Source organism: Corylus avellana, chromosome ca2, assembly GCF_901000735.1.
Source record: "Corylus avellana chromosome ca2, CavTom2PMs-1.0".
In the NCBI taxonomy this organism is placed as follows: Eukaryota; Viridiplantae; Streptophyta; class Magnoliopsida; order Fagales; family Betulaceae; genus Corylus; species Corylus avellana.
The window spans coordinates 29,051,089-29,068,151 of NC_081542.1; the positions used below are offsets into that span (position 1 = coordinate 29,051,089).

Genomic DNA, 17,063 nt, shown 5'->3' on the forward strand with positions numbered 1-17,063 from the left:
GAATCATTTATTTTTGTAACAAAGAATTGAAAACAAAAGAAAGAGAGACAAAAAAGAAGACAAAGGTGCACTGCACCGTTCACTAGAAGTGGATAATCAGATCAAACTTGTAAATGGGGGTGCAAACAACAGTTGACCTAGTTTTATATATGTCTTCATTGGCCTCAAATAAAAATAAAGTATTAAAAAAATAGAGAATAAGAAATAAAAATTCAAAGAGGGAATGGGAAACACACACAGAATTGCGTGACCCTAAAGCCAAAGAGAAAAATGAAACACAAAATACTAAACCACAACCATTTCTCTTTTCTGATTAAACAAACAAAATGGGTTCCTAATTCCTTCACCACCCCACAAATATACATTTAGATTAGCAGATCACCATTTCCACCCAAAAACCAAGAAAAAAAAAAACAAAGAGCCTTCTTTTCCATCACTTTCCTCCTTAAATTAATTATTCTCTTTCTGTAAACTTCTATTCTACTCTACTACTAGTATTTCTACCTAGTTTTCATCCAGATCACAAAAAAGAAAAGAAAAAAGTTAGTAATATCCAACTCTTGATCTCTAAGCGCGACGCAGAGGAGACCCATCCGGCGTGTTCTGGTTGGACGCCCTCGCTTCCTGCACGTACAACTGTTCAGGATACACGTGTCCCAACCCCATTGGCCCACCACCACCACATCCAGAAAGCCCACCGTACATGCAGAGCTGGTCAATAGGAATATCACCGTCAGCGGAAGCTCCGCCACCAACAGGGACGTAAAGCGAGCTTATAACAGTAGACCCACCACCCCCATTGCTGTTGTTGTTGTTCATAGAGTCCCTTAATGGCGACGCTGTGGTTGAGCAGTACTCTCCTCCTCCTCCGCCGCCGCCGCCGTCACCCACCACAACCGTGCTGCTCGGCGTTGCGCTGTTGTTGCTCGCTCTCCACGACGACCCACAAACCGGACAGCAACCCCAACCCTGGAAACACAAAAAAAAGATATAAAACTTTGTTTGGTTAGCGAGAAAATGGAAGAAAAAAAAAAGTTAATTTACATGGGGTGAGGAGAAGGAGCGGTAGGTGGTGCCGTCGGGGAGAACAACCCATCCGGCCTCCTTGGCGAGCTCTCGGAGGACCTCGTTGATGTCTGCGCGAGGAGAGAGGAGGTATCCGCCGTGCTTTCTGAGGCCGTGGAAGATGTTGGTGGTGATTGCCCTCCTCTGCCTCTCCCTCATCTTCGTCTTCTCCTTCTCGCTCTCCGTCCTCCTCGTACACTGCATCCCAACGCTCGCCTTCGCCGCCTTTCCCACCTGCTTCATCTTCTTCTTCTTCTTTACTCCCTCTGTTTGTGTGAGGTCTGGTTCTGAAATGGTAGGAGTACTGGGAAGTTCTGGTTTTTGATCGGACAGGTGGGTGAGTGCCACGTGGTGGTCTGATGCGTTAAGAAATAAATATAAAATAATAATTAAGAAATTAAAAATATATATATTTAGAGAATCGGGTGTCTTCGTTGTGCATGAGATGGGGAAGGTGGAGGAGTGACAAAAGCGTGTTCTGGGTTGGGAGAGCGTGGGAAATACGTGCTAATGGTGGCGCGTGAAAAGGAGGGAGGGAGGGAGAGCGGCGGCCGAAAGGACAGAAGGTGAGTTTTGACTGCTGAGGATTAGGCTTACTGACACTCAGATATGGTGATGGAAAATAGAGCCTTTTTTGCTTTTCAACTGTTTCAGCTTTTGGTAAAAGACCGACTTTGGAATTTGTTCAATGTATATATATATATATATATATTTTGTCAAAGGAATCATTTTTTTGAGGATATGTTTTTGGTTCGTACGAAAAAAAAAAAAAAAAAAAGTTCACGATTTCTAGCAACCTCGGGGATGGTTCCTAACAATTTGAAAATTCAAAAAATTGTTTATAAAATTTAAAACGGAAACTATTTTTCGAAATTAAAGAAGTTTTTTAATCAAATCAAAAATATGTTTGGTAAGAACATTATTTTCGATCGCATTAATCATTGAGTAAGAAAAATATTTTTTTTCACTGTAACAAACGGAACCTTAATCTTTAAAATCACGTGTTTTTAAGAACACATCATTTTGTTTGAAATTGAATAATCTTTTAGTTTTTAAATTATATATTTTAAAAAACATACTTTCAAATAATGCATTTTTTTTGCTATTTAAATTAAAATGGTACCTTTGGTATACAGAATTGCATTACAAAACACACTTTATTTTCATTCTTCAAGGATTACACCAATATATTTTATGGATGAATCCCAATTAAGTAAGAAAAATAGATGTCTAATACCTTAAATGTTGCTTTACAAAGGTATCTCTCTTGCTTTACACATCCTCGTGAGAAAGAAGGGAGATTAATCACCTTTTTTTGCTCATGGGTAAAGTAGTAGAGAATAAAGATATTTAGACTTTGCATTATTTTTCTTGTCTCAACTTTATGACCTTCAAACTTCGACCTTTTTTGGTCTATTTTCATTAGAAAATAATTTCTTTTAAAATATTTAAAGAATCATTCCCTTTTTCTTTTGAGAATTCTATTTTTTTAAGCTCTTTTTTTTTTGTTTGCTAATCCAAGTCGGATGGTAAACAGTCCCAGTGGCAAAGCCAGACAATTCATATTGGTGGTGCCACCAAATTTTTTTTGGCGTCCTATAAAATATATGCATCCTAATTTTTTTTTTGCGTTCTATAAAGTATCCTAAAAATTTGGTAATTTACATAGTATATGCATTACAAAAAAGTATCTATAAAAGTTCATACATATTAAACAAGTTAAATATTCAAGTTAAATCACGACTTCATAAGAAACAATCAAAGTTTATAAACATTAAACAACAAAATAAATTGTTATACAAATATTAAAGTTTATTCAATCATTCAAATTAATAGTAAATTTATTAACGAAACTGTTATGCACCCTAATGGACAGAAAAGCAACTGCAAGGCTAATAATAATGTATCTAAACATCTGAACTGTGTAGAAGAGACAACTGCAAGCTACAGCTGAAATATTTTCATTTTTTTATGTTTTTGTAGGATAATGTTATCTCTACACTTGCTATAAATACCGCATTCGTATAGGATAATGTAATGCTACTTTTTTCTTACTACTGTGATTTCATGTGTTGTTTGGTGCCTTGAATATCTCAAGTCCTTCACGTGGGGCCAATCAAGTTTTGTCTTGTTTGTTTTGGCCTTTTGAAGTTGTAGCCGACTCTTTCTTTTTTCCTTCTTTGAGTTGGTTTTGGATTTACAATACTTTCTCTTTTTACGAGAAGTAAACCAACTTTGCAAACTATAAAAGAGATGCATTGCAACATAGTGACTTGGGAGAAAAATTAGAAACCACATATTTCATTAGGTTTTTCTTATTTTGTTGTTTGTGGCACTTAGAGAAGAAGAGAGTTTTTTTTTGTTAATTTTTTCTCTCTTTTGTATTTTTCTCTTTTATGTGAGAGTGGAATTTGAGTGTATTGGAACTTTGGGTTTTGAGTGATTTTCTCTCCGTTATCTTTTGTACTCCATCTTTTGATAGTGAATTTTTTCCATGTCGTCTCTGCCAGTAGATGTAGGCTTGTTAAGTCGAACCACTTAAATCTTAGTATTATGTGTAATTGATCTATTTTTCTATTCTATAATTTTCTGCTTGTTTGAGATTCTGTATTTTTAATTCCATGTACAACATCATGAAAGATAAAAGGATGAGAATTTTTGGTTTGTCCCACATGTTATCTCGCATGGTACATATTTGAGATAGACCAAGCTAATTAAGAAAAGAAAAAATATTTTCAGATCAATCTATTGATGACAATAATTTTTTAAAATAAGTCAATTCATTCAATCAATATCAATATGAATTTTAACTAGCAGCCAATGCTAACAGCAGTAACTAGCCCAGATGGAAATCAAAAATCCATATCTGTGGCTGTGTAAACTCTTCCTTCTTCTTCTCTGTCTTCAAATTAATTTCAACACAGCTTCTCAGTTGAAGTGAATACATTGTAGAACTGTAAACATTTTGAGACTTTTAGCATAAACATGAAATATAATGATATATACAGACAGACTACTGCACAAATTTATTAATGAAAATCAACAAGAAATATCAAGTAAACAGAGAAAAAACAGAGGATTACAAAAGTTTAGGAAATTAGGGCTGTGACTCACCTTGATTTTGATTTTTTCTAAGAACCCCGCCAGACCCAAAAGCAACCAAAGTTATGGAGAGGCGCTCCGAGAGGGAGAGAATAAGAGATGGAGGCTATGGAAATTATGGAATGGTGGATGGAGGCTATGGAACGTCTGCAAAGCAATTTTTTTTTTTTTAAAAAAAAAAAAAATCTTTGGGCACCCCCAAAGAATAACATGGCTCCGCCATGGAACACACACCATGGAAGGCTTTTACAGGATTTTGGAGGGAGGCTAGTGGTGGATTTCAACACGATGCAATTAGTTGTCCGTAGTGCTTATTATACAGTCACAACTTGATTACATAACTCAATTAATCGCACCCAATCTCGATACGCTTATGAGGGAGGCTAATGGTGGATTTGAATACGATGCAATTAGTTGTCCGTATTGCTTATTAGACAGTCATAACTTGATTACATAACTCAATTAATCGCACCCGATCTCGATATGCTTATGAGGAGATACAATCGAATATGGCAGAAAACGTAGATCCAACTATCCTAAATTTTTAAGCAAAGTCCACATACCACTTTCAAACAACTACCAAAATGACAATGTTGCTTTCAAACTTTCAATTAAGAAAATGTCTCTCTCAAATTATCAAAAAATTGACAATGTCCCAATGCCAACAAAAAGACAAAAATAACCCTAAAATAATCATTGCACCCTATCTCTTGGAGACTAAAATTAATCATGATTCTAATCCAATCTTGTATACTTGTATTGATCTATTTGAGAAAACTGAAATATTCAAGGGCCAAGGGGGTTTCCTCCAAATAAGGAGAGCCAAAGGGCATGAGAGAAAAAGATGCTCAACTATTTCCTGTTCTGATGCACGTAGGAGCAAACATCAAGAATAGAATCTCTTTGAGCCTAGATCAAACTGGAAGTTGTAAATAAATTAAAACATGTTAACAATTTTGAGAGCAATATTAAGGCAATAAAAGGAATGCCTAGGTGAGATGTGTTTGGAATGTAAGAAAAACAGAGTTTTGAATCAGGTGTCGCGTTCAGACAAGGCAACTCGCTAGAGTGAAAAAACATGTTTCAACACAGTTCGAACGTGCCACATATATAGGACACCACGTTTTAAATACTTTGAAACTACAATTTGAACGAGAACATCCTGCATGCAACTCACTTGATCTAGGTAGGGTTACACCCAAAACATTCTAGTACTTTTGAGGATAAAATCCCATTCTATTTTATTATATGCCTTTTTCCTTCTTTTCCTTTCTTAAGGAATGAAAAATCCCATGTACTAGGATAAAATTCTCCTGAATGAAACAGTTTTTGGGACAAAAGCTGTCTAGAGTTGATAAATTAATTTCTTGGGAATTTTTGGTATAAATCCTTGAGTGAATGCGTCAAAACACATCACAGCTCAATTTTTTTTTTTTTTTTTTTTTTTTTTTTTTTAAATTTAACTACATAAGTTCTTCAGAAATGTGAAATAGATCATTCGATTGGTTTTTCGTTTGAAATTGTGACGTTCGTTAGTGCCATGTCAGCATTTTTACCACATTATTAAAATAATAATTTAATTAAAAAAATCAAATCTCTAAAAAAAATAAAAAAATAAAGAAGAAACAAAAAATTGAAGCGATGGCCAACAGAAAACTACCACGGCCACCTATGAGATGACAGTCAACCACCCCCAAATCCCATGGGGCTGGCTTGAAGCCACACCATAGGAGTTGGAGGTAATTTGCGAGCCACCCCTAGGAAATTACTACTGAACATATAATTACTGTTGAACACGTAATTATTGTTTCCATTGGACAATAACTACTATTGTTGTTGAACGCAACATTGTTATCACTATTAAACTCATTGATATTGTTATTGTTGAATCTACAACTATTGTCACAACAGAAAATAGTTATTATCATTACCATGAAATCTATATATATCATTACTAATGAAATTACAATTATTGTTATGATTGAAGTTATGATTATTATTGCAACTAAACATGATGACTATTGATTGTGTTCATATGGATTTTCTTATCTTGTGAGATTTTAGGTTCGAGTCTTTTGTAGGCTTATAGTGCCTTGGTAGCCATCACCTAGTTGGTCTAAATTCCAGATTTGACTCCTCCTCTAATGAACCCACACCCGAAGGGCGTTGTCCATCCAATTTCTAACATTTGGACCGTAACAAAAAATATTTGTCTCAACCTAATCATATTATTTTCATTTTTTAAAATGTGCATTACGCCACCATTTTTACTAGATTGCTAAATGGGCAATAACTTTATTATCACTTTAAAGTGATAATAAAGTTTAGAAATTTTTACTTTAAAATAAAAAGATATTGTCCTCTACAAAACCAAGAAAGAAATGATATTGTCAATTGGGATTTCTTCGGCTTAAAATAATTTATGAGATAAGATACAGGGGGCTGGTATTAAAGCTAGCAATCATTATTGCTTTAAAATGATACATAAAAAAAGAAAAAGTAAGGGGAAATTATTCATTCCCCCATAAATTATAACACGATCATCATTTTCCTCCATTAACTACTAATTTTACATTACAATCCCATTAAATTATTATTTCGTTACCAAAATTTACCATCCGTCAGTCAAGGTCGTTAAGTCAGATGGTCAACCTTGTGAACAGTGTCGTGAACAATACCTATGCTGTAAACAGTATCATGAACAATACGGTTGACCGTCCGACTTAACAGCCTTAACTGACAAAAAAAGTTTTTGATAACAAAAAAAAATAATTTGATGAAATCGTAATGAAAAGTTGATAATTGACGAAAGAAATAATAATTTTCCCGGATCGTAAAAAAGAGATACAAAGTGACATGCCCCTGGCACATTTTTTTGTAGCAGGTAAAAGTAAATGCTCATTTAATGGGGCTGGTAAAAAAAAAAATATTGGCTTAGAAAAACAAAAGAAAAAAACAAAAAAAAAATTGACAAATGTAGAAAGCAGGGGAGTTAAGAATAAGAGAAAAAAAAATAATAATAAAAATAAAAAATAAAAAAATAAGAGACAGAGGGCAGAGAGAAGAGAGCGACTGAGCGTGACAGAAACTGTGTGTTGTAAATTTGTAATCATAGAAGAGAATAATGGCATAATTTAAAAAGTGTTATAAATGGTATGTATCGTTAAACAAAAAATCAACTTCGTATTTTTGTCAAGGTTTTGTCCAGTTTTTTTATCGAGTTCCACGTCATATCACTTAAAATCACGATACGTTTTCTGCATGCCTCGTATTCTAGTTTGAGAATAATTTTTATTGGGTTTTTGACATAAATCAAGGTTTTTGTGCTCTCCAATAAAAAGGCGACACATCAACGTGAAATACTATAACAAAAATATAGTATTTCATATAATTTTTTTTTTAGAATACCTAAAACAAAACACCTTTTAAAATAAAATTTTCATATTTTTCTCTAAAACCACTTCAGCCACTAACTTGCCGCTAGAGACAATGCCGGATACGATGCTGGCTGGTACAGAGAAAGCCGGAAATGATGCCGTTCGGTACAAAAAACACCGGGTAAGAACGGTGTTCCTCCTCCCTCTCTCTGGTGCCCCTCTCTCTCACCGGCGGCAATAGAGAAATTTTTTTTTTTCTCTATTGCCGGTGCTCCCTCTCCCTCTCCCTCTCTCTCTCACACACACACCGGCAGCAGAGAAAAAATTTCTCTGCTGCTGGTGCTCCCTCTTTCTCCCTCCTTATCAGATTAGAAATTTCTCTTTATTTCTATGGCTAATATACGTTTTTTTTTTTCTTTCTTTTTTTTTTTTAATTTTTATTTTTTAACGTTGTAAAGGCACTAGTTTTTCTTGAAGAAGGTTATATTTATGTTTAAGATTTTAGTATCCTGCGTTGTTTCCGGCGGTGTCTCTGGCGGCAGGTTAGTGGTTTGGGTGGTTTTGGAAAAAAATATAAAAAGTTTATTTTAGAAGGTGTTTTGTTTTAGGTATTCTAGAAAAAAGATTAGGTGGAACACCATATTTTTGTTATAGTGTTTCACGCTGATGTGTCGCCTTCTTATTGGAGGGCACAAAGGCCTTGGTTTGTACAAAGACCCTATAAAAATTATTCTTTTTATTTAGTACTCCCACATTTTGCTATTAGAGAAAGTTCATGGACATAAGTAATTGTTGGGGGATCTAAATGTATCATTCACAAGCATATTATTTGGCCGCAAAGTCTTTTTCTAAATTGAATTGGATAATTGGAAAAAAACTTCGTTCATTTGAGTTAAATCACCACTTATTTCAAAAACTTAAGCTTATAGAAATAAAAGGGTGCAGCTAGCCCATAATAGACGTGGTCACCCCCTCTCATCTGGGTGATTGTGAAGAACCTTGCTCTTAGGGGTTGACTGCAAGCCCCCCTCTCTATTTAGAGGGGCTCATATATAGTCGCCTCAATCAGAGAGTTCCTACGAGAAAATCTAGTCATCCACAACCATCGATATGTTTAAATTAGGTGACTCTTAGGGCCTGTTTCAGATTGCATTTGAAGGGTCTAAAAGTACTTTTAACACTTAAAAAATCCGTTTGAAGAAAAAAATACTTGTTTGGTAAAAAAAAATTAAAAGCGTTTTGAAGAGACCAAAAAGCCTAAAAATGATCAAAAAACACTTTTAGGAAAAACTTAAAAATGAAGCTTTTGCCCAAAAGCTATTTTTAACTTAAAAACTCTATTTCTCAAACGCAATTTCAAACAGACTCTTAAGCTTTTATTTATTTATTTATTTTTTGAAAATTTTCTTTTTTAATGAGCATAATTATTTTTTTACAATCATATTATGTATTTAACACAAAAACTTATGGATGTCTCGAATTTATTATGAATCAAAACTTGGACCTCAAGTTATAAAATAAATAACAAAGGGATTCTCATTTGATTTTCTTTTTAGGCCTTTTAGGTCGCCAACTTAACAAGAAGTAGCGGCCTGGCCCATTTAAGAGCCCAACCCACACCATCTGCCTATCGAACAACAATATATGAGTAGGTGGAGGTAGTTCAGGCGGTACAAGAACAGGGACTAGCTGGAGGATTTATGGGCAGGTGGCGGCGGGATCACTCAGAACTCAGAAGCTGGACAATCTGCCATGTGAAGAGAGAAGCGAACACAGCGGGCACATGGTTGTTGTAATTTGCCTTCTTTGTCTTAATAAATACACATTATATATCATGTTTGAATGGTTGGTTATGTACGTGGAGTCAATTACTCCAAAATTATTTCCTTCATATGTGACTAAGAATTTTTGATCAAATAGTAACGTTTGTTTAAACTCCAAAAAAAGCCTTAATTCAGAGATGTTCACTATAGAAAAAACAAAATCATATTTTAGGGACGTTTTTTAATGAGAAATACTAAGGGTACTAATTATTTTATTAGTAGAGGTTTACTAAACTAATGTATAGCTCATTCATTAGAGAAAAATAAAACAATTAATTAAGAGAAATGTAACGAGTATCAATAAATGAGTTACACATCAATTTAATAAGCTTATGTTAGTAAAATAATTAATACCCATAATATTCCACTTTCTTAATGAGATTTTTTAACAAAACGTTCCAATCAGGGTCATTTTAATAACAAAATGATCCCTCTAAAAAATAGGGGACGTGCATTGTTGCAACCTCAAAAGTAAAACGACCCCAATCCGTGGGACATGTACTGTAGCACGTCCTCACTCACCACCGGCGGGGGTCCCTCTCCCTACGGAAGCTCTCTTTCTCACCTCTGGCGGCTCCCTCTCCCCAGCAGCTCCCTCTCTCTCCGGCAGCTCTCCCTTTCACCTCCGGCGGCTCCCTCTCTCTGATCCGGCCGCCACTCCTCCGATCTGGCGCACCTCTCTCCCCGGTAGCTCTCTCCCTCTCTTGAGCATCTCTGGTACTCTCTCTTTTCTTTCAAACTGTATGTATATATATATACTCTCTCTCTCTTCTTTCTATATATATATTATTGGGTTGAATTGATTTCATACAATATAATGTGACCTTTGGGAGCAGTCTGGTCTTCAGATCCAAAACTCTTCTGCACGAAAAAAGCGAAAATGGTACCTCGCTTTCTTTGTTTCTCTTGGTGTTTATATTTAATTATATTTTCTTCCGTTTTCTCGGAATCCAAACGCGGCATTAGGTTTTGTACAGTCTGTTTAGGATGTTTAGTTGAATGTTTTTGTATTTTTCTGTTTCGTATGATTTGGGTTTTGTTTGTTTCAAGCTCGAGAATCTGTTGCCTTGGGTTTAGGGGTGTTAAGTAAGGGAAAGCCCTCATGAGTGAGCTCGGGCTCGGCTCGAGGAGCAACTCTAATTAAGTTCGAATTGGTATTTGTTTAAATAATTGGCTTTGCTCGACTTATTATGATTTCAAGCTCGAGCTTGATTTGTTGGCTCATCCTCGAGCTCCGCTCGAGTTAGAGTAAAATTTAAACGAGCCGAGCCCAAATAAGAGAAGCTTCTCAGGCTTGGCTCATTTATACCCCTACTTGGGTCTGGATCTCTTTTGTTACTCAGTGGCGGAGCCAGCCTTTTCATATTGAAGGGGCCGCTAAACTAAAAAATTTTTTTCTTAAGTTTTTTTTTTTTTGCATCGTGTAATGAACGGGTACTTTTTTCTATTTTTTCTTCTTTTTCTAATCATTAGTACTTAAATACAATGATGAATTGAGCTTAGAATTTTTTTTTTTTTTTTTGCACCGTGTAATGAACGGGTACTTTTTTCTATTTTTTCTTCTTTTTCTAATCATTGGTACTTAAATACAATGATGAATTGAGCTTAGAATTGTGTCAAATTCTCCAGTTAAATGTTTAAATTCTAACAACCAATATTCTTAATAGTTAATAACAAAAATATTCAAATTACAAGACCACTTAGATTAGGAGCCACCCCCTGGCCAATCTGGGGGTGGTCGGACCACCCCCTTGGCAAAAAAAAAAAAGCAGGGTATCGAGTATTGGGGGTGGCGGACCAGCCCCAAGGGTTGGGGTGGTTTTGACCACCCCTCCGAGAATGGGTGAAAATACAGCCCTGGGGGTGGTCCCACCCTCAATGCGCGACCTTTTTTTTTAACAAGGGGGTGGCCGGACCACCCCCTTGGCCATGGGGGTGGTTCGACCACCCCCAGATCGGCCCTCCAGCCACCCCCTGGGCCGGAGCCACCCCCTTGGCCAAAAATGGGGTGGTCCGGCCACCCCATTTTGGCCAAGGCCACCACAATTTTTCTCTCCCATTTTTCCTCTTTTTTTTTTTTTTTTTTTTAAAAAATTAATATCAAAATGGTGTCGTTTTGGGCTGGGGTAGGTGCTGTAGTTTTGGGCATTTTCGAAATTTCAAGTGGGCTGGGTAGGGGTATAATGGGCATAAAAAGTCAGACAGTTTGACTTTAACGTTGAAAACTAACTGAGGGATCCAAAGTGAGAGAAAATGAAAGTTTAGGGATCCAAAATGAAAGATTTGGAAGTTCAGGAGGGGTCTGCAAAATCGGCCGAAAGTTCAGGAGGGCTTAGTGAAGTTTCCCCTTTTAATTATATAGTTGTATTTTATCTGCAGATTTCATTGATAACAAATTAAGAGCAGAAAATTCTTACAACACAGAGCATAAAACTCTGAAAAATCATAGCCAAATGCTATAAGATTACGAAGTTATAGGTAGCAATCAGAATTTATCATAGCCAAATGCTATAAGGTGACAAAGTCATAGATATTATTAAGAAAATTCTTATAATCAGGTGCTATCTAGAACTTCAAACTTCTGCTAACCCATGTACCAGATCTGTTCTGAACAGACTAGATCTAGAACATGAGTAGCCCATATACAAAGAAAAACAAAAGGTCAAAATAAAAAAACTAAAAATTCGGAAAGGCCAAGACAAAAGGAATTAAAAAAGGATATCGTAGACATCCTTAAGAAGACCAGCCTTGCCGGATGAAAACGATCAAATCTAAGTTTAGAGACTAAATCTAAATCTACATCTACAAGCTAGATCTAAAACTAACTCACAAAAAACCTAGACCCAAAAGATCACAGAGAAGACACCGAATCTATAACCTTACATTTATTTAAAGAAAGAATCTTGGACCTATGTTGAAAACATATCCTTCCCTCATGCCTCCCTCATGCCATGTCTAGCTCACTTTGCCCTTGAAAAAGAGAGAGAAATCTCTTCGTAATAAACGATTTGACATCTGGAATTTCTTGACCTTTGACCATTACACGTGACAACTCTAATATATCCTTGTACAGCACCCAGATAGCATGTAGTTTCGCAGCTTGTCATCGCTCCTAGTCACTAGATCTAAAGACCCTCACTTCTCAAGCTACCCCTTCAACAATTTATATAAACCCCCGGGACTCCCCACTTCCGCCCTTAAAGATCTGCTTCAAATTCTGAGCTTAAAGTTTCATTTATTGAAGCAGGCAAGTTAACTATTTTCCATTTTGTTTATTCACTTGATTATTTGATTGTGTAACCACGAATTCTTAGCTTGGATCTTGAATCTGCCATTTATTTTGAACTGAATGCAAATGTTTTCTTTTTCTCTCTCTTTTTTGTTTTCTTCGGTTTGGAATTCCAATTCTGTGGGATTTGGAAGTCTGGGTTTTGCTGTGGAATTGTTATTCTGGGTTTAATGAGTAGGACCTGAGTTCAGAAACCAAACCAGATTTGGAATTCCACTTCGAATTCCAGTCCGAGCTTTAGGTGCTTGCTGCCAAACTCGGCTGCGCATTTGATTTGTTTTCTTCGATGGTTCAGAATAAAATTACCATCTACAATGATGGAAAGATAGACCTTTGGGATTGTAGCTCAAATGGGTTGTAGATAGATTGTAATGTACTTCGAGACCTTTTGGGATATTGTAAATGGAGATTTAATTTCTCAGAAAGTTTTAGAGGAGCTAGTTTGTTAGGTTTTTGTTGGAAGCATTGTGATATTGTGGATTTGGTGTTGCAGAAAAATATCTTGAGCGAAATGGCCATCAGGAAACCTGGTTTAATTGCTTTATTTGATGTGGATGGGACCCTTACTGCTCCAAGAAAGGTACCGATTTTCTTCTCTGATTCATTTTGTTTGTTAATTTTGTTCTATTGTATTGTTTATATTATTATGGTCACAGCAGCATAGGATATATGTAAGCAAGTTGTTATTTCTTAGATTTATTGCATGAAAGTAACATTTCCATGTATCCACTTGAAATTGTCTTTGATGCAACTTTTTCCACTCAAATGCTAGGTGGCCACTCCAAAGCTGTTAGAATTCATGCGGGAGCTTCGGAAGGTAATTGCTTAGCTATAAGAAGGGATTTTATGGGACTCTTTCTTGTATTCTCTTTTACCAACATTCAGAAGGCATTTGATGAGAGATATTTCTGGCTGCAGGTTGTGACAGTCGGAGTCGTGGGAGGATCTGACCTTATTAAAATATCAGAGCAGCTTGGGAAGACAGGTTTGCTCTATCTAGCTCTTAGTCATTGGCTCATAAGAGAAAGTGAAATGAGCTAGGAACCCAAAATCTGTTTGATTATTCCATTTGTTTCAACATGATCTAAAAATATACTTTGGTTCTTAGCTTTCAAATGTATTTTTCATGTGAATATTTGTCATGAACCTTGACAATCAAACATTATCTTTTCTATGGATTATAAATGAGTTTCAAGTCTAACCTTTATAAGCATTATCTGATTGGTTTTCAATAGTTCTCAAAATCAGGGCCAAACGCAGTTGTCTACTTCACAATTTTTCATATGTACATGACTATACTATTAAGTGTCTCTTTTCTCTTTGCAGTTATTGATGACTACGATTATGTATTTTCTGAGAATGGTCTTGTGGCTCATAAAGATGGGAAGCTTATTGACACCCAGGTACTGTTTACAGCATAAACCCAGAATACAAAGAATGCAGTAACATTTGTAACTGATGTTTATAAATTTAGATATCCACAAGAGACTTGAGCTAGAAGTGTCAAGATTGTTTTATTTAACTTGGTATGCTAAACTTCAAAAAGCAATTGATGCTTGTATACTAGTCCTTTGCTGACCTTTAACCCTTCCCTTTGACTTGTAATTTGCTCAGAGAAAAAGAGTCCTTTGCTGACCCACTGTGTACATCCCCCATGGAAGTGTTTGTTATTCTGGACAATTATGTATCACCTCCTGGTCATTTTGTTATTACACATTACCTAAGTTTGAAAATGCCTTTGGGTTGGTTTTGGCCTTTAAGGTGCTTGCCAACTATAAATTGTTTCCTTGGGAGTTGTAACAAAACTTTATTATCTTTTGCATCCTTGTTTCTTAGTTTGATATATATTACCTTGATGGGTTTTGTTTCTTCATTTGTCCAGAGCTTAAAGACATTTCTTGGAGAAGAGAAACTCAAGGTAATGACCTTCCTGTGTTAAATAAACGAACTGTTCAGTTTCTTATTGGAAAATGCCCAATGTTTTATACTCTTAGGATACCTAGGATGGGTCTCTTGCACTTGTCCTTACATTTTCAGGGACTAGAACAGTTAATTTCTCCCATACATGCTTGCTTGCATGCAAAGAACTCATCAACAATGACTAGAAGCATCTTATTAGTTGTTGTTCTGCAAGCCTATAGTAATAATGGATAGTGAGAATGGCTATGGGTGTAGGTTATAGAGTTGTATGGTAGACTAAAACTCTGTACAAAACATTTTCTAGCATACCATATTTATCAATTCCTTGTCCCGATGGATTGAAAATGTGCAGGAATTTATCAATTTTACACTCCATTATATTGCTGACTTGGATATCCCTATAAAAAGGTTAGTGTTATGAAAGCCTAAATATGTTCGTGTGTGTATTTTAAGCTTGGTAAGATTTCCTTTTTATATATGTTTTTAGGGGAACATTTATAGAGTTCCGAAGTGGCATGATCAATGTATCACCAATTGGGAGAAACTGCAGCCAAGAAGAAAGGGATGAATTTGAAAAGTATGACAAGGTAAAGAATCTTTGGTTCTTTTCGTTTCCGCCCAAAATATCAAATTCTAAATTATTCTGTTATCATAGAATAACTTTCATGCTTTTGGGTATGCAATGTGGAAAAACACATGAAAATGATGTTTCAGGTTCTCAACATTCGCCCGAAAATGGTTTCTGTGCTTCGTGAGAAGTTTGCTCACCTTAACCTGACATTTTCAATAGGAGGGCAAATAAGTTTTGATGTGAGTTGTACTTAAAGATTATACTTTATCTTCATTATGTTGTGATGAGTCTTGATTTGGCAGTAAATCAGAAGGCAAGTGCCATTGAATCTAATTTAGGTGCATAATTCTTGTAACAGGTTTTCCCTCAAGGTTGGGACAAGACATACTGCTTGAGATACCTGGATGATTTTCATGAGATCCATTTCTTTGGTGACAAAACTTACAAGGTTAGCCCTTTAGTCTCATCATTTATCTCTTTTGGTTATTCTGATAAGTGATTTTGTTGCTTTTCAATATGGAGTTATGGTTCGATCCTGTTATATTGGACAAATTACTCCTTAGTCTCTCATAAGAGAGATGTAGATATACATCCTGCATGACATAGGAGTTCACGCATTTTATTTATTATTTTTACATATACAGAAATCCTGTAATTCAAAATGTTGATAATCTTATTATGAAACTTGGTGGTATTTTCATACTTTAGCCCTTAAATTTTGGTCGATCAACTCTTTTTGGCATTTAGATATATATATTTTGCTGCATGTACTTGGCCACCTACAATTTTAGCCTTGAAATCGACCGGTAGTGTTTTCATAGCTATATTATTTACCGTGCTTCACTTTATTCTTCCTTTGTTCATATTAATGGAAGAGTTTTGGTTTTTTGTTTGAGCAGGGTGGGAACGACCATGAAATTTATGAATCAGAACGAACTGTCGGTCACACAGGTGAGATATACATCTAGATTTCAACTCATAAACAGGCTCCTTTGGAAGTGAAAAATCGTCCATTTTTGCCTTTTAGTAGCATCTAAATGCACAATCCCATCATATGTGGACTAATTACAGGAGTAAGTGGTGGTGACACCAAGATTGACAATAGAGGATGTAAGATGACATTATTTCCAAAAGTCTTAAGATTTATCTTACATAGAAAATGTCAAAAATTTGTTTCAAGTGCCTAGCACACAAATATGGATTCACTCCAAATGCGGTGAATTAGAACGGGTTGATTCATGATTGCTGAGAATCCAAAGCTCAGTTGTTTCTATTTGTACTATCATATTGTTATTGACTGTATGTTTTTTTCTTTCTCAGTTACAAGTCCTGAAGATACAATGGAGCAGTGTAAAGCTCTGTTCCTTGCAAACCCCTGAGCATTGGGCAACTTTTTGATTTTCCAAATTTATGCCATTTGTAATTTACATGTATGAATAATCAAGCTAGGCGAAGGATTCATTTCTTTGTAAAAGAAGTACTGTAATTCATTCTTGAACTATGATATCTGCATGCATGCTTTTATCTGATAAGCAATAACATTGTTTCTTATTCATTCACTCAGTACATTCCGTTTGGCATATGGGGTTCATTCAATCTCCCCAATATATTGGCTTTTTTTTTTTTTCTTTTCTTTTAAAAATCATTTCCAAAAACTAGTGGGAGATCCTTCAACTTCTCTGGGCTTCAGTGAAATAAAATATAAAAACCTTGATATAAAATATATATAAATTAAAAACCTCAATGTGTCCATTAAAAAATAAAATAAAATGGACACATTGTTCTTCATTATCCTTTAAATTTATCTGAGCAATTACTGAGTTTGGTATTGTTAATCGTTGTTTTTAGATCTTGTTTTTCTTTTTGGTAATTACTAATTAGCCTTTTTAGATCTTGTTTTTCTTCCTCTAGAAAGC

General features: G+C 35.5%; 2 protein-coding genes across 5 annotated transcripts; one reads left to right on the forward strand and one right to left on the reverse strand.

Annotated features, from left to right (window-relative positions):
* Positions 1 to 567: 567 nt before the first annotated feature.
* On the reverse strand, positions 568 to 1,334 carry LOC132169534 (protein BZR1 homolog 2-like). Its single transcript, XM_059580558.1, has 2 exons — positions 1,045 to 1,334; positions 568 to 969 (listed from the first exon to the last, which is right to left on the reverse strand). The coding sequence occupies exons 1-2, from the start codon at positions 1,306 to 1,308 to the stop codon at positions 568 to 570; spliced, it is 666 nt and encodes a 221-aa protein (XP_059436541.1). The 5' UTR covers positions 1,309 to 1,334.
* Positions 1,335 to 9,819: 8,485 nt separating this feature from the next.
* LOC132171801 (phosphomannomutase-like) lies at positions 9,820 to 16,710 on the forward strand. 4 transcript variants are annotated; one of them, XM_059583203.1, is made up of 13 exons: positions 9,820 to 10,084; positions 10,204 to 10,250; positions 13,150 to 13,236; positions 13,429 to 13,473; positions 13,575 to 13,641; positions 13,983 to 14,059; positions 14,539 to 14,574; positions 14,929 to 14,984; positions 15,064 to 15,163; positions 15,291 to 15,386; positions 15,506 to 15,595; positions 16,047 to 16,098; positions 16,468 to 16,710. In XM_059583203.1, exons 2-13 carry the CDS (start codon positions 10,248 to 10,250, stop codon positions 16,524 to 16,526), a joined length of 768 nt encoding a protein of 255 aa, XP_059439186.1. In that variant the 5' UTR covers positions 9,820 to 10,084; positions 10,204 to 10,247; the 3' UTR covers positions 16,527 to 16,710. The 4 variants fall into 4 exon arrangements, with proteins under 4 accessions (XP_059439186.1, XP_059439187.1, XP_059439184.1 ...); XM_059583204.1 differs by lacking the exon at positions 10,204 to 10,250 and having other exon boundaries at positions 9,880 to 10,054; XM_059583201.1 differs by lacking the exon at positions 10,204 to 10,250 and having other exon boundaries at positions 9,961 to 10,084.
* Positions 16,711 to 17,063: the final 353 nt, after the last annotated feature.